The sequence below is a fragment of the Salminus brasiliensis genome, chromosome 16, assembly GCF_030463535.1.
Source record: "Salminus brasiliensis chromosome 16, fSalBra1.hap2, whole genome shotgun sequence".
In the NCBI taxonomy this organism is placed as follows: domain Eukaryota; kingdom Metazoa; phylum Chordata; class Actinopteri; order Characiformes; family Bryconidae; genus Salminus; species Salminus brasiliensis.
In genome coordinates, this window is record NC_132893.1 from 1203100 (window position 1) to 1220958 (window position 17859).

At 43.6% G+C, this 17859-nt stretch overlaps 1 protein-coding gene across 6 annotated transcripts; it reads right to left on the minus strand.

Annotated features, from left to right (window-relative positions):
• Positions 1-1069: 1069 nt before the first annotated feature.
• gigyf1b (GRB10 interacting GYF protein 1b) lies at positions 1070-17016 on the minus strand. 6 transcript variants are annotated; one of them, XM_072658281.1, is made up of 25 exons: positions 16692-17016; positions 15044-15508; positions 14402-14467; positions 13957-14086; positions 13618-13713; positions 13080-13194; positions 12856-12958; positions 12431-12618; positions 11763-11980; positions 11496-11601; positions 11011-11163; positions 10638-10780; positions 10101-10332; positions 9720-9886; positions 9425-9587; positions 9255-9328; positions 9027-9161; positions 8033-8245; positions 7399-7568; positions 7037-7194; positions 6436-6599; positions 6231-6275; positions 5976-6087; positions 2558-5184; positions 1070-2392 (listed from the first exon to the last, which is right to left on the minus strand). In XM_072658281.1, the coding sequence occupies exons 3-24, from the start codon at positions 14434-14436 to the stop codon at positions 5117-5119; spliced, it is 2988 nt and encodes a 995-aa protein (XP_072514382.1). In that variant the 5' UTR covers positions 14437-14467; positions 15044-15508; positions 16692-17016; the 3' UTR covers positions 1070-2392; positions 2558-5116. The 6 variants fall into 6 exon arrangements, with proteins under 6 accessions (XP_072514382.1, XP_072514381.1, XP_072514380.1 ...); XM_072658280.1 differs by having other exon boundaries at positions 11011-11166; XM_072658279.1 differs by having other exon boundaries at positions 11011-11166; positions 11496-11598; positions 12856-12965; positions 13078-13194.
• Between the last annotated feature and the right edge of the window lie 843 nt (positions 17017-17859).

Below are 17859 nucleotides of genomic sequence, written 5' to 3' on the forward strand. Positions count from 1 at the left end.
GGGAGGGAGAGAGAGAGAGAGAGAGAGAGAGAGGGAGGGGAGAGTGTGTGTGTGTGTGTGGCTCCGCCTTGCGCTCGCGCATGGCTAGGGGTAGAGCACTCTCATACACACACACACCTGTTTATGTTTACCCACTTTCCTCGCTGCTCGTCCTAATTATCCGTTCCACCTTAAATGGTGCAGCAGTTCCATTCTGGCGCCTCAGGCGCCAGAATGGAACTGCTGCACCATTTAAGGTGGAACGGATAATTAGGACGAAAGCTACAAATGTATATTTCTAAGCTATTTTCGAGCTTCTACACCCAAATAATATCAGCATGATGAGCCCTAAAATCATTTAAACGAATTGATACCGTAATATTTAACGAATAAATTAAATAAACGCAGTAAAAGCTGCTGCTCTGCTCGGCTGGTGAACGCTCACTCCGCTCAAACGCGCCATTGAGGTATCTGCAGTGCTGCAGCGCCGCAGCGCGGGCGACACCTTGCGGAAAAGCCGTGCTACTACACCCACTTTTTTTTTCCAATTTATTATTATTACTATTATTATTATTATGATAATTATTTATACATATGTATATATGCATGCTACGTCTGTGTTTCAAGATTCTGACAATGACTAGAATGTAGAAGCAGCTCTACAGTATGTAGAAATAGTGGCATATTTACCACTATCAAGATTATTTGATCTAAACTAATATAAATTTAAATAAAATGTTATTTCTACAAACTAAACAATTAAATTAAAAAATAAATGTTTAGTTTGTAGAATTATAATATATAATATCATCATGTAATATTGCCCATATATCAACCAGGATTCCCTTTATAAAAGCAATAAAATTGGAAAATATAAATATAAGATATTATTTAATATTTCCTCATTTATAAAATAAATGTACACATGTAAATAAGCTATATTAATGTAATTAAAATGTATAAAAATACATGTCTACATATGGATTTTTATTATATATTTATTTAGATTAAGTAATTTGGGCAACTTTCGCATAATTGCATATGTATGAACTATAAACACTGAACAAAAAAGGAAGAGCACAAAACGAACTGAACATTTAAAAACTTTATTATCAGTTTAACATAGTTTTATCTGTTCAAAGAAAACTGGAAAAATAAATCAAATAAAATGAACTACTCCGCCTTTAATCGCTGGTCACCCTCCCTCTGCCCCGCCCATGTCCAGCCGTCCACTCGTCTGCCGGCTCTTGAAGAGGGAGGTCTACTCTGTCCTTTTCATTAACGCTAAATTAGTCTCGCAAACCTGATAATGTATTAGTCCGTACGTCTCAAACCTGCTGCAGTTTTCACTCGGAAGTTAAACAGAGGAACAGTATGAATGCATGTCTGCCAGCTCCAGAATCGGCCGCACACCTTAATAACAAGCGGCGTGATCCTGAACCTGTCTGCAGGTTTATCTGATGAAGGGGTGTTGCGTGTTGGCGAGTGCAGCTAAATCTGTCCCCTGTAGCTCTACTCTGTACAGTTAAGGCATGAAGAACAAACCAAAAAGAAAGAAGAAAAAACAAGGTTAAATCAAACTGAGGAACAAAGACTTCATTTACATTATTTACACGCGCCTGTGCGCATGGAGCTCCTTCAAAGACACACACACACAGACACACCAGGACAGGTTTGAAAGACAGTGGTCTAAATGCAGCGGTTCTCAAACCGGTCCTCAGGGATCCTGAAGTGGTCCACTTTTCGCCTCCGACTGCGTGCGCTGGGAGTGTTGGGACTGTCTGGGAATCCCTGATGACTGGTTTGAGAATCCCTGGTCTAATGAACAAGAGAGGAAGAGAAGGAAAAGGTTAAAGTAAAGAGAAAGAAAGAAAGAAAGAAAGAAAGAAAGAAAAAGAGAGAGAGATCAAACTATGTGGACAAAAGTATTGGGACACCAACACATTCCACCTACAGGAGCTGTCATGACGCCCCATTCTAAACCCATAGGCATTAATATGGAGCTGGCCCCCCCACACTCTGCTCTGAGCTCAATACTTGGCCCTGACCCCGCAACTTTACGTGGTCTGACAGACACTCGGTGGCTGAGCTGCTCTCTGTGAGCGGTTCCTCCTAAACTCTTCTAAACGCTGAAGTTCAGTGAGCTCCTTAGAACCTCCAACTCTTTCACTGATGTGTGCTAAGGGCTTGACTTTATACACCTGTGGCAACGGCACTGAATCAAACACCTGAATTCAGTAATTACGAGGGGTGTCCCAATATTTTTTGTCCATATAGTGTATTCAGAGGGAGAAGGAAAAACTGGGCCTTGGATGTAGGCCTGCAGCTGAATCCTGGTGTCTGTCTTTACATCAAGTCCTCCACCGGAGGGCAGAGTGGAGCTGTAGAGCACTGGCCACGCCCCCCAAAAGAGCTGTAAAAAAAACAAAACACAAAACAGAAATGAGCGCTAAAGCCTCTTAAAAGTTACTGCTAAGCTAAACCTGCTCCTGACCAGTCCTGACCATTTTCTTTAATGGAAACAAAGGTTAAAATACGGAGTCTGATTCACAGTGCTAACGCCCAAAGTGACTCTCACCTGCCCTTCCTGCTCGGGTCCTGCAGGGTTTATGATCCACATCATCTGCGATGGGATCGGTCGGTCATGCCGCCGTGGGAATCTTTGTCCATGGTGAGGGACGAAGCCGGCGAGTCTCTGGGATTTAGTCCATGAGAACAAAGTGTGGAATAGCAGGTGGTCCTGAAGCCGAATCCGGGTCCGAATCCAAACACTCAGTTTTCTCTGGGTTTCCGGACGAATCGACGACCACAGTTCTTCCACACGCTAAAACTTTCTCTGAAAGGCAATTTGAAAATAATTCTCTAGTATAAAGGGTTTCTTTTTTTGTCAAACATTCAAACAGCCACTGCTGGAATGGTGTAGGACTTTCCTTCATCTGACAAAGAGTACTGAAGTCCATCTCTCCACAAGTGGAGCTTTGAGGAGAGCGTGGTGAGGCCGCAGGGCCTCATGTCCACCTCCTGAGGAGCACGCAGCTTAATCGGCTGTTTGTTTTCCTCGGTTCTTTTGTAAGTTCCTCTTAGTCGTGCTCCATAAAATCTTCTTAAATTTTTCATTTTTGCAAAAATATAATCCGAGAGGGAGAACGAAGAGCAAAATAACTATTAAAGCATGGATTGTTTCCTCGAAATCAAGTACCAATAAACTCCTTGGCCCTCGTCTTCACAAGCCTAGTTTTTTTTTGTTTGTTTGTTTTTTATCTGGTATGAAGAACTGGGCCAAAAGCGCAAAAAAACCAGGAAAAAAAATTTAACAAAACAAACAAAATAAAAGGATGCAATCCTTAATTTCCACACAATAAGTATAATAATGCTACACCCCGCAGGTCCTTGGCTCTGATTGGCCAGGCTGTAGACCCTCCTCGAGTCTGGAGGGTTTTTCGCTGCGCTGCTCCTGCCGCTGGAGAAATTTCTGGAAGAAGCAGCAGGAGGCACCACTCCTAATTTTGCTGTTCTGATCGAAGAGCATTTTAGCAAACTAGCACGTCCCGCTTCTCGCGGCATGAAGTCGAGCTCTGTCTCGTTTGCGATGCTCCGTTATACATTTTGCTTTGTTGAGGAATACATTCATCCGTAATATACTTCCCAAAGAGGCAAAACTATGAAAACAAAGAACATTAAAAACAAACAAAAATACAATAAGGTAGCAGCCTCGAAAGTGCTCCAAATCATACGAGTTCAAATACTTTGTTTGCAACAACTTTAAAAAAAACAAACAAAAAAGTACGAGTCACTCTCATACACACTCACTGATCACAGCATCATGGCGACTGACCGAACACTAGCCACTCTCATACACACCCTCTCACACACACTCACTCCACAAAAAGGCAATAAGTTCACATCCTGGCCTCGGGGCTGAGAACGCCTCGGGTCGAGGGTGAGAAAACAAGGGTAATAACGCAGTTACACAGTTTTATGGTGTTCATAAAACATTTAAGCTACACTCTCCGACACAATCCCACAGGCCCACCGAAAATATAGAGGCAAAAAACAGGCCAATACAGCACCACAGACTGACCAAGCAAAACGCTGCCCCCCAGCAGGCCGTGTGTGGAACTGCAACCGCACATTTGGCTTGGAAACGCTGGTACACAACATTGTATTGTCCAATCTGTCTCTTTAAGAACCTATTTACATGTGAGCACTCTCTCTCACACACTCTTCCACACACACACACACACTTTAGTATACATGCTTAATGAAATACAAAATTGTCATTGAACAAAATAAAAAACATGGCATTTCTTTTACACACATCGTAATAAACTCTGTGCAGATTTTTCTTCACATTACACTCTCACTCACTCTCGCGCTCTCGCAGTCTATTACAATCATGCTTACAAAAAAAATAAAAAACCTCTAGAACCTAATCTAAACTTTTTTTGTAATTTTTTTTAGGATTTTTTTAACAAGTGCAAATCTTCAAGTTTTTAAATTCAGATTTTTATAGCTTTATATTTCTTAAGAAAAACAAAACAAAAAACAAAACCCAACAACAACAAAACAGTGTTTATCTTTCAAGAGAGGATCCGTTTTCCCCCCTCAAATAAGTGGGGGCAAAAAAATGCCACCATATTCTCCATTCTGAACTTTCCCAACGACGAATTCATGAGCGCTCGTTTGTTTGTATACAAATATTCTACACATAATATATGCAACAATATATTCACATGTTTCTGCATTGTTATAAAAACAACAACACCATTTCAAATATTGAAACTGGTAATAAAGTGCAATAGCTTAGTTAAGGTGCTTACTGAAAGAGGTGTGAAACACACACAACTCACCCCCCCACCCACACACACACACACAACCACACACACACACACACACACACACACACACACAGTCCCCCTCTATTCCTCTCTTCATGCCTCGCTCCCCTCCTCTGGGTGACTGAGGAGGAGATTTTGAAAGGCAGAGAGAAAGAACGAGAGGGAGAGCGAGCGAGAGAGAGGAGGGAGTTTGACGTATGTGGCTCGCCCCCTCTCTCTCACTGAGCAGTGCACATTCATCTGCTAATTTGCTCCAGGTTAAGGCCTCAGGTAGACTCAAGTAGGTTTTCTCTGCTGGATCAGTAATCCTCCACCGTCTCCAGCTCACCCAGCATCATCCGCTCGCCGGAGCCCAGGAACGAATAGCCTGCACAGGGACAAGAACACAGAGGACGTTAGCTTTCACACAAGTGAAGTACGCCGCTTTCAAAGAGCGCACTAAACTTAGCCCTGCAGGTCAGATCTTGGACCACGGGTCTGTTAATAATGCCAATGGCTCTGTACAGAACTCTGAAATTGGTTCTTTGTCTGGTTAAGAAGATCTTCACATTGCTGGAAAGCCTTTAAAGCGTGCGCACACACACACACACACACACACACACACACACACACACACAGTGTATACAATCAAATTCTCAGAGCAATTCTCCTTCAAAATCTAGAAGAAAGCCTTCTCTAGAAAGTAGACAATTACCCCAACGAAAGCAATTGATTTTATAAGAATCCACAAATGAGCAGGTGTCCCAATACTTTTGCCCATGTTTTCTTTTGTTACAACTAACTAGGCTCTATATAGAGACTAGACCTTCTGCACCAGTGTGTCAGAAATGGGTGCAACTTACAGTAGTTGTAAGTAATTTATGAGGTGTCCACAAACATCTGGAGAAACAGTGTACTTAGACAGGTAGTGTGTGTGCTTGTACATGTAGTTAGCAAAGGCTTGAGCTTTGAACAACTGAACTGCTTTCCCTCTCAAGACTATCTGAGAATTTGCCTCATTACATCAGAACAGGCCTTTTCTTACTACTATTGCTCAGCCCAATCTCTTGGGGAAGTGTATGTGATGAAGCCATCACAGAGAATGCCAGGATCAGAGTGGAGCATTATTACTTGGCAGGAGTGAGCCTGTGTGTGTCAGAGATACACTGGTCCACTCACCGAGGATGCTGGGATCAGAGTGGAGCATCATGCTGGGCTTCTTCTTCATTTTCCCACCCTGACTGTCGTACATGCTGCTACTTTTACTCACATGTGCTGCCTGGAACATGGACTGTAAGCAAATAGAGAAACGCACCAATTAAGAAAAACAACGGGCTTTTAATAACTGGGACACGTTTCAAAGGCAGATTTAAGCTCTAAATGGTTAAATGTTGCAAAATTAAATTTCCACTGAGCGAAAGAATCAGCACTTACCTGTAATGGGAAGTTCATGTTCAGCCCAGCAACCTCCTTCGACAGCTATGGAGACAAAATTCACAGGGCATCACAGATCACAGCAGCCTAATAAACAGATTTGAAGTTCACTGAAAAATCTAAACTAACTCAGATCAGTCGTATAACTGCACATCTCACCTGTCAACCTAAAGAACAACAAATGACAATCTTGTGTAAGCCTCACCTGCTGTTGCTGTCTCTGGTGGTTGGCTTTCTGCTTGGCACGGCGCTCCAGGAACTGCTTGGCGAACTCTTTGGCTTCAACGGTGTCACCCAGATATGAGCGGATGAAGTCATGAACCTCATAAGGCGACTCCACCTCCTTCAGGTACGTCACAATTGTGGCCACTGGGGAAAAATAAATAAATAAATAAATTAATTAATTAATTAAATCTGACCATCATAAACAAAACCTTAAGTGAATACCACATACTTGCTTTTATTACACTAGTGTACCCAATGTACCACCCCAGTGCTTTCTAGGTCTTCAGTTATATTAAACTACAGTGCATACTGGCAACTGAACACATACTACATGATCAAATGTTTGTGGACACCCCTTCTACTGAAGTGATTTATCCATTTAGGTTGCACCCACACAGCTCATTTAGCCCCTGTAGAGAAGAACCTATGGGCACTATGCCTAATGCCAGGCTATGAGGGGTAGAAAAGCCCCCCCAGCATTGAGCTGTGGAGCAGTGGAAGAACTGTGTTCTCTAGAACGATGAGGGTGGTGGTGTTTCATCCAGTACTTTTGGGATGAGGTGCAAGAGACTGAGCGTTACCATCCAGAGAAGAGGAGTTGTTGGTGGAGGCGCTGAGAGCATGCAGCATTTGTTCACACCACGTTGTGAAGCCATCCTGAGGCTTCATTCCCTGCAACAGCTTCAGCAGACGCTCCTCTTCCTCAGTCCGCTTCCGACGGTTCAGCATGTACTGCTCACTAGAGATGGAGAAAATTATTAATACATGTTAACTCATTAATGTTTGATGATAAATAAATAAAGAAAGAAAGAAATGTGTTTGTGCACGTGTTCCTAATAAAGTGGCACAGGCACAGTATCAGGCACTTGAAACAGACGGTACTTAAACTACTTTACAATAATAGAGATGCCTGAGAAAGGGAAGTGTGTGCCTGTGTGTGTACCTGAGGGAGGGGCTGCTGTGGCTGGTCTTCATGCCCATGTTTCGGTGGTTGGTCTGATTCTTCACCGCCTCGTCCCACATGCCACCCATGCTGGCACTGCTACCTTTTCCCTCCAAACCCGACCCTGTCCACATCCCCACAGAGCCGTCACTCCACTGATTCATTGCCAGCTACAGAAAGAAAGAGAGAAGGAATTTAACATTTCAATACAAAATATGGACAAAAGTATTGGGACACCTGCTCATTCATCGAGTCCCCTGAAATCAAAGGTATTCAAAAATAAAATAAACAATATCAAAATAGCTGATCCTGTTTTTGTTGCAGTAACTGTCTACTACATGCTTTTTACTAGAACATTGCTGTGAGGATTTGATTGCATTCAGCGACAAGAGCGTTAGTGAGGTTAGGATGTTGGATGCGCACATACACAGCTTGTCTGGTCCATGTAAAGGGGTACTGCCAAAAAAATAGGACACTCTGGAGCAGATCAATATGAACCTATTCAATCAATAACACCCTTGATTTCAGAAGAAACAATCGATCAATTAATGGGCAGGTGTCCTAAAAGTTGTCATAACCACTTTCTACTGTGAAATAAACACATTAAATGAACACTGCTGTCCATGTGTTTTACCCTCTGCTGCTGTTGGGCTCTCTGCTGCTGCTGTTTGTGCAGTCTCTCAGCCTCCAGCTCCAGCAGACCCAAGTTCTTCCCCTGGGCTTTGCCAAGAGAGAGAGGTCCTTGCTGGGACGAGCTCCAGCCAGAGCCCCCTTGCGCTGCCTGCTGCTGCTGGCTCTGCTGGAGCAACTTTGTCAGCAGCTGGAGCTCCTGCTGCTGACGACACTGCTGAACAACACAGACAGACAGAAGGTCTCAGTGGGTTTCAATTTTACTTAATGAACTGTGTGGCATCTTGCATTGTCTTGTTGGAACATCTGTCTCCCTCTTCCAAGTCAACAAACAGGATAACCACCACAAAAACAGCTGCTGTTAAACATCAGTGCAGGACATCCGTGCATCTCAGCCATTCTTGCTGACAGTCAGTGTGTCTGTGTTTAGTTATATTACCCTAACAATAAGAATAACCAACAAAAAAATGCTGCTAATTAAACAAAAATAAGGGGAATACAGAAATATTCTTAATTGTAAAGTAAATAATTTAAAGCCACAGAAGTTGTTAAATAACACTACAAAGCTGTTCTACACTGATCAGTCATAACAACATTAGCCTAATATTGAGAAGGTTCCCCTTGTGCCGACAAAACAGATCTTAAAGGCATGGACTCCACAAGACCTCTCAAAGTGATGTCTGGCAACAAGATATTAGAAGCAGATCTTTTAAGAAGACGTGTAAATTGTGAGGTGGGACCTCAACAAGCATCAATCAGTGAGCCTTAGGCACCCATGATCTCATCGCCGGTTCACCCCTTGTCCTGTCTTTGAACACTTTTGGTAGGTACTGACCACTGCATACCGGGACCACTGCATTCTTCCTGCTTCGACATATTCAAGAACTGACTGTTAACCTGCTGCCTATTATATCCACCCCTTGACAGGAGCCACTGTAGAGAGGAAGAACAGTTTCCAGCAGTGCAATCACACTCTCCGGTGAAGTTCAGGTCCTTACCTGTTTTCTCCTGTACAGCTCCTCCTCCTCCCTCCTTTTCTGCTCCTCTTGCTGCCTCCTCTTCTCCTCCCGACGCTTCCGCTCCTCTTCCTCTCTCTTCGCCCTGAGTTCAGCTTCACGCCTCTCCTGCTGGAGCTGGCACACATGCAAAAATGTCTGATTAAGCAGCACAAACACAAATGAGGGTTAAAGAAAAAATAATAAAACAATATAAAACAAAGCCCTTACTTTCTGCAGCTGCTCGAGAGTTGGACCCTGAGGTGAGTTACTCATGGTTAAGTCCCACAGACCAGCCTCGCTGCCTGGAGAGACAGATAAGTGGACATTGCTAAGGTAAGGAACTGACACAGGACCACTTACTGCTGCAAGTGCTGTATAGGATGGTAGGAATGGTATACCTGGCGGCTGTGTGGATGAGGTATGCATGTCCCACATTGGGCCTGCTTCTGGCACCGACACGGACCTGTTCAGGTGTTGGAACCTGACATGGAGCTGTTGGTAGAGTGCAGCAGTGGCTGCCTGTTCTAGCTGCTTCTTCAGGAACTCCTGGTCCATGTTGCCCTGAAACAGCCACAGCCACAAACACATTAGAGTTAACAGAACCAGATCCAGAATAAAATACCCTCCAAACAAGCCTCAACAGAAATTACACACAAATTCTCTCTAACAAGAGTATTTCTCTTTCTCTCCTACCAGCAGGGGAGGAGGCGAAGGTCCTGGAGAGAAAGGCACACGTCCCCACATCTTGATAACGTCTCCCAGAGGCTGAAATCCCTCATCACAACCCCTCTTCACCAGTAAGGTCATGGTGAAGTAGCCTGCCTGGAACCACTCACACATCTCCACTGGACTGAATGGACCTGTGGGGAAAAAGTGAAATCAGGATTTCTTAAATGTTCAAAATACAAGATATGAAATTTTTTCAACACTCCACAGACTAGAATACAATTTCATATGATAATTAAAACATTTAATCACAGTTTATGACATCATTGTGGTTATGCAGCAAGTAAACAAGTTCCAGAAAGAAAGGAAGGAAGGACTGCGAGAGTGAGCGTGCGCATCCATGCTTACCTTGGATCTCTCCTTGAGGGTCTTTGTAGAACCACTTCATTGCGGACTCGTGAGTCAGAGCCAAGGCGCTGGAGGAGCGTGAGAGAGAGTGTGTGGCTGGGTGGGCATGTGTGTGCGCAGCAGGGTGCGTGTGGTTGTGAGCGGCAGCACTGTGGCTCTCTTGAAGTGCTTGTGTGAAACACTCCTCTTCCAGAGAAGTGTCCTGGAGAGAAGCGACCATCTTCTCTGCCTCCTAGAAGAAGAAAAAACACACCGTGGAAAAAGGTCAAGTCCCACACTTTCCTACACTGTTCTACAAAAGTGCAAAAAATAAAAAGTCCATGTTTGTAGGGCTGATATCAGAGTAGAGCATATTGGACTCACAAGCACAAGAAAAATTAGAAGAATTATTAAAAGAAATATTAACGGTAGGTCATAGAGGAAGACTGCACATTTGTGACTGCAGGCTTTCATTCCAACAATGCAGGAGCACAAACCCTGCAGTCAGGATCTGCACCCCTTTGCAGATTCAACACCAATGGCGTGGGACCCACTAACCTGCTGAAGGTGCTTCATGCCGTCCTCCTCCTCTGCGTCTCCCGCTGGTGGCGGCAGCTCAACAACAGCAGTGGGGGGAGAGGAGGCCACAGCCGATGAGGAATTCTGACTGGGTTGAGTGCTGCCCCCTACTGGAGCTGCATCTGGAAAACACACAAGCATTCTTTCAATTCAGAGGATGTTATGATATGTATGAAATATAAAAATGACCAAACTTAGTATAGCTGCTCTTTATATGTTACACTTATCTATTAAAATTTATAGGTGTACTATAGGGTGTGAAACCACTGACTGATCACTTCACTTTACATTGCGCTGATTGTCAACTTTTGCTACACAGTGGGGGAAAAAAATAATATTTCAGACGGAGTACCTTCACTAGGCTGGAGGCTGGTCTTTAAGGGAAGTGTAACAGGAAACAGGGGGATCTCCTGCTCCAAGAGGCGAGTGGGGGCAGGAGCAGACGCAGCAGGAGAAGAAGCCTTTACATCGCCTCCCTCTGACACTCCACCAGTTTCAGCATCCTCTGCTGATCAGAAACAGAGAAGCAGGAATGAGGGAGATCAGACAAAAGCACAATGTAGACAGATTAGATTAGACACACAGATGTACTTTATTCCTCGTCTGGAAAAAGAATAAAGAGTTCCTTAGTTAAAATCAGACAATACAAAATAAGGCAAAATAAGGCTTATTATGCAGTAACTCCACACCCTACAGCACAAACTAGTTATCAGTAATGTTACAGATGTTGATGCTGATTGGACAAAGGACCTCCCAACCAATACCGCTCTTCTGCAAAGTGGCTGAATTAGCATGATCATACAGGCGTGAGGGACAAGCACATAAACTGCTTCTTACCTTTCTCAGAAGTGCTGTCCTTTCTCTCCAGGCCAGCCTCCTCTTCCTCCTCTAGAGCCTCAAACTCCAGCTCCTGGTCCTCTGGGATAGCATCTCTTGATGTCTTCTAAAAGGAAACGCACACATGACCATAACACTTCACTCTGTGTTCGACAATTGTGCATTTTTAATCAGAGAGCCAATCAGCATTGCTTTGATATATACAGATATGAAGAAGTGTAAATCAGCCTTGAAATGATAACTGCTGCTGCTCTTCACCAGACCCACCTTAACACACATAAAAGCCCCTGTAGAGTCAAAAGTGCCCATCTCTCCCTCCTCTTCGTCAGTACACCACTCTGGCAGCCCATCCCGGTCCTCTTCTCCTCCCTCGCTGCCAGTTCTCCGCCGACTGACATCTCCGTCCCGGAAGTCAAAGTCAAACTTCCTTCTCCGGCTTTCTCCGTTTCCGTGGTCTCGCCATCCGGCGGAGCGAGGGCCTCCGTCTTACAGGAGAGAAAAAAAAAAATTATATTATCAAACACCCTGAAGGCCTCAGATTGTAATTCGCAGAACACCACACAGGGTTGGTTGCATAAATATGACTATGGCTCAAGGTCTTTTTCCAGACAGTGAATGCAATGCTAACTGAAGAGCAAATTATTTTGGTAAGCAAAATTTCCTGGCAAACTCAGCCCTAAACATGTGCAAATCCACAGGCATTAATATGGAATTAGCCCCCCTTTGCAGCTCTAACAGCAGGTTTGGAGCTCTGCAGTTATTGAGAAAGCAGAGCCCTGGAGAATAATGTATGGGAAGGCAGACTGCATGGCTAGGGGCTGGATTTTATACACTCGTGTCAACTGGACTGAATCGAACACCTGAATTCAATGATTAAGAGGATTATATCCCAATACTTTTGTCCATATAGTGCATGTAAGCATGTGTGTGTGTACCATCACGCCGGACACCCGCTATCCTCCAGCTGCCCCCCAGTTCTCCCCCGTCCTCTTCTTGCTCCTCGCGGAGCGTACGCCAGTTATCGCTGTCGGCACGAGTGTAATCCTTCCTGCCTGACCCACCGTCCTCAAACCCTCCACGTCCTGCCTCACGCCGTATGGGCTTTTCAAAGCGCCGCTCCCCTCTGAAACACATCACACCACCACGTTATATATTTCACATCGCAGATTGTTAACAATCTCAAAATACATGGTTAGGAAAAAAAAACAGCTGCCGTAACTTATAATTGATTAGGACATTCAATAAGTGTAGGACACAGCAATGTCCTTCAGGATCAATAAGTTCTATATATCTGTATTTCTTGGTCTGTCTATAACAATGTCAATTACAGTACATTCAAACTAAACCCTCAGTAACAAACCTGTCATCCCAGCTTTGGCTGCGGTGCACCTCTCGGCTGCGGCCAAAACCCAGCTCTTCATCACCAGCTCTTTGGTAGAACCCTCCTTCACCTCGTCCTCTCCCTACAGGACCAAAGGCACAAATCTCACTTCATAAATACTTCACTCTCAAGACTGCACGACATGGAATAGCTGGCTGTGATGCATTGAAAGAAATTGTGTGTTTGTTGTTCTGCTGACTCACCTCGTCCTCCTCGGGTGCTCCCGCGGCCTCTGGACACGCCTGCCGGAGGAGCCCCACTTCCTTTACCCATTAGCCTCAGCACGGCCACACTGTTCACAGACATAGAGAAGTTCCTCTGTGGACAGAAGAGGGATCACAAACCACATGACTAAGCACCACCCATAAAAGGGGACACGTTTCTCAGCACTATTATGGTAGTAAATAAAGCTAGGTGGGGGCAATATGTTGACTGCCCACAAGCACTCCTTCTACTGTCTCTTTTACCTCCCCCTCTTGCAGTCGCATATAGCGAAAAAGACTCAGGTGCTGGTTTTCAAATCTCTCTATTCTTGATCTCACCCCGTTTTCACCTTTGGATTTGAAATGCTAACATTAACACTGATTAATTATCACACTACATGCTGTATTAACCACCTCAGAGGGAACCATTACACCCATAGTGTATTAGTATAGTCAGAAACGGGTGAACATATTTGCTTGCTGCGATTTTGCTGACTTCAGTGTAGTCCCACTCAGCAGGACACAGCCATGAACTCACCTGCTCCTCCTCAGTCAGTGGCACCAAGGCCAGGGGCTGCTGAGGCTCCTCCTGCAGGATAGCAGCAAACTCCTTATCCTGCATATCCTCTGGGACCTAAACACACATTAAGATAAGCAATGGATGGCATAGTGTCTGTGGATGGGGACATACATATAGTAATCCATACAAATTTTATAATACAGATTTTTTACAGATTCAGGACTTTATTGGTTATTTGTAACAACAACGTTGTCGTTTATAGAGGATGAAACTCTTGCCAATTGCCGGTTCCAGCCCTTCAATATAACCCTTACTGATTGCAATCTTGAAAGAAGAACACCAAAGCCAGTGGCTCACCTTGTTATCTTTGATATAAAGTGCTAACATCTCCTCGCGGCCATAGCGGTACTCGGCCAGCTTGGACTTTGGCATTGCTGGGGAAGGAGGAGGGGACGTGACGCTCCCTCCTCTGGATAGTGCACGGAGCCTGAGGAGAGCATACACAACACATCTGTTCAGACCAGCACAGTTCTAGTGTCAAATTCTGCCGCAGCTTCATTTGAATCTTTTGGGAAATAATGAGGAGCCCTATATAAACAAGATTATCATGATCACACTCTTCAACTCATCTGTGCCATTGGGAAATCATTCAATCAGTTCTTGTTAAATTGCCGAACCTCAGGAAACATCTGCTTCCTCGTTTAGATACTACTTATGGGGAAGTAAACCACAAACAAAACATCTACTGCCGGGCTAAGGAACAAGATGCACATCTGAGGAGAAAGACTGTTTACAAACTCACCATTCTGGACCGAAGTTAAGCGTCTCAGCAGTCATATTCTCCTTGTCCTCTGGGCTCCAAAAGTTTCTGTCGACATAAAACAAAAAAGAAAAGCCAGTAAAATCATGAGTTCATGCCTCTTTAATTTACAACATCCTTACAAAGTATTAGTCCCAAGAAGCCCCCGCAAAGCACACAGCACATTAAAAACAAAAGCAGAAGTGGGCTCTTCTGCAAACGCATTACAACTACAGCTTCCCCAAGCAGCACTGGGCCTCCGGAAAATCAAATTTTCCCGGTTTTCATGTACTGTAAAAGCACTGAATTTTGTGACAAATTTCAAAGAAATAATCACAAATTATTTCTTCACACACATTTCTAACATTGGTTCTTTAATCGATGCCATAGAAGAACCACTTATGGTTCCATAAAGAACCATTTTTGTAAAAAATGTATGAGTGAAGAAGCTTTAAATGGTTCAAATAAATGTGATGTAATGGTTCTTCTTCAATTTAAAGGTTCCTTTCAATGGACTAAAGTTGACATACTCTTATTTTAAAATGCAACATGTTGATTTCCCCATAATAAAAGTCCCTGCAGATTTATTTATAGATTTTTTTTTGTGGGACAAAAACAAACAACTCTACGACGGGTCTTTCTTACCTTGTCCAAATACCAGGACTGAACCGGAGCAGGCTGAAGAGGGGAGCAGGTGCAGTGGTGCTGTATCCGTGTGCTGAGGTGGGCTTGGTTACTTAGAGCTCTGTATGAGTGGATTAACAGCTGCCAGATTTAGAGGAATAGCAGACGAACGTGGAGGAATAGGAAGCCTACTGTAAGCGCTCTCTAAAAGGGCACACCACCCAGACTGCTCCGGTCCGATCGTATTCAAAAAAATAATATATATATACACATATAACACTAAGCAATATAATATTCCAGAAATAACACACTAGACTTTGTGAGTAAACTGTGGCAGCATTGATATCAGTAAGTGTTTCAGGCCAGCTCTGCTGTGTTGTATGATCTACTGTTGCTGGTCTCGCTCCCTCTTTCTGTCTCCGTTTTCTCCCCAGGTCTTCTTCCTTCACAGTTCTTTTACAAACACGCCTCCAGCATTTCTGCCACCTGCAAGAAAAACAAAAATAGAGGTGCAAAGGGACAATTAGAGAAGGCACAGATTGCGAGTTACACACTTGCGCATTTATGCACATGATTTTCACTAAAGTGCACTGATGTCAAGTCTCTAAAAGCTCCCTCACAGAAAGTTCTTCACCTAATGGTGATGAAGACGCTGCCTGATGCCTGAGACACGGTTCCACCAGAGCTCTGTGAAAGCATGGTGCTGTATTTTTAAGGTGGAGGGACATATGTAGGGTGTTGGCTACAAAACAACATCTGAAGAAACCTGGCATTGCAAACTCTGCAAACGTCCTATGACCACTGCACACCATGCCTTTCTCTATAATGAACCACTTCACACTCAACCATGCAAAGACCTTCAAGTGTGCATGCATATGCAGTTTACAGAGAAGCACAGGTAACTTCTCAGGTGTGCATTTACATCAAGAGCAACATTCACAACATGCAGTTAGAAATACATTAAGAATATAACAAAAATATTATAGTGATTTTACAGCAAATGCACGACCTGCTTCTACAGCAAGTGAAGTTATGCAACCCTGTGCTGAGCCACCGGCACGTGAAGTTACTCTATTAACTATTTCCTCACATATTCATGCAAAACTACTCGATTTAATCACTTATTCAGGTTTTATCTATTATAAACCAGTCAAACCCAACTCAACACCCGAGCTGAGCGACAAAAACAGCCACAATTTCAGCTTCTTCTCGAATTCTCCGTTCCACCTTAAAAGCCCCCGCAGCTGTACTGTAGCCCCGGCGCAGCGCCTGAACGTACGGCGCCTCTTTTAAGGTGGAACGGACAATTCGAACAACAAGCTACAGGCTAAGCTAACACAAGCTAAGCTAAAAGTAACTGTACAACTAAAGCAACGCTGGCACAGTTCTCACCCCTCTTCACATCACAATTACATGACTTTATATTAATATTAGCTATATTTTAACAGACAAAGCGGGCAAGCTCCGTGTAAGTGACGACGGTACAGAGAAAAGGCGGCGGGTAGCTAGCTCGCTCTAAAGCGGCCGCCCTCCAAAATTGAGCCCGGGGACTGATCCGAGGCCTACAGACCGAAACGCGTTTCTCGGCGCTTCCAGAGAAACTCGGACGGAAGCAGGAAAAAGCGCCGCACACTTTAAAACACCAGAGAGAAAAAAAACACAACCTTACCTTTACTTTATTGATCTGTTTAAGTTTCGCAAGACTCGCAAAAAGAATATCTGCCTGCTAGCTAGCTAGCATTCACAGGCTAGCTAGCCAGCTAAATCTCCTCCAGCTCGAGCCTCTCCGCTGTAAGACCTCACTCCGTGCGCGTGCACGTGCTTCGCGGCAAATACCGAGCGCGAGCAGTGCGTCTCCGAGCTCTGCAGCTGCTCCGTGCACGACCAGCACCGAACCGTCCGACTGTTTGTTTATTTGTTTGTTTTCCGAGACCCAAAACGCTCTCCGCGAGTTTCTCTCTCTCTTCGCTCCTCTTGTTGTTTGTGTTTTACAAAAAAAATGGCTGTTCAACGTGAAGCACGTGACACGGCTCGACCAACCGGCGAGCACTTTCACTGGAGGCGGTGTCCGAAACCGTGCTCGTTCACTCTGTAGTGCACTACTGTGGGGTTCGCCATGTTGGAGTGCTGTCCAATAACACAGTGCAGCATTTTTTCAGGACCCTGTGACGATCCCAATAAATAGTTTACAAACGATGCGCCCTAGTGCACGTGGCACACCCATCCTAATTTTAATAAAATATAAATTTTACTAAAAATAATATTAATAATATTTTGCATATATACGAAATATATATTTAATGCATATAAATAATATATAAAATAAAATATATGGGGAGATATTAAATATTAGTATTCATAAATATGCATTTAACATTGAAAAAACACGTTTCACAGGTACATATCATTTGATATATATAATAATCATTATCATTTCTAATCTGAACTAAAACAAATATCTTTCATATGAAGGGGAAAGTGAACAGGCCACAGTTTCAGACACAGCTTTCATTCTTCAGTTAGGACTGTTCCTGCACACTCGCACACTAGTTAGGGCACTTCGAATTGAACTCTAGCTACCATACAGCCGTCCAGACAGGGGGGCATTTTTACAACAACTGAATTGTCCTACAGAAGCCTTTTCTACACTGTTGTCTGTCGCCAAAAATGATTACTGCATTACTGCAGCAAAACAGCAGAAAACGAGCTTTAACACACATGGAAAAAATATTAAAAATAGTTATTATTAAAATTATTATAATATGAAAAATAGTATATATATTAAAATATAATATATATTATAATATATATATATACAATATGATAGTTATTAGATT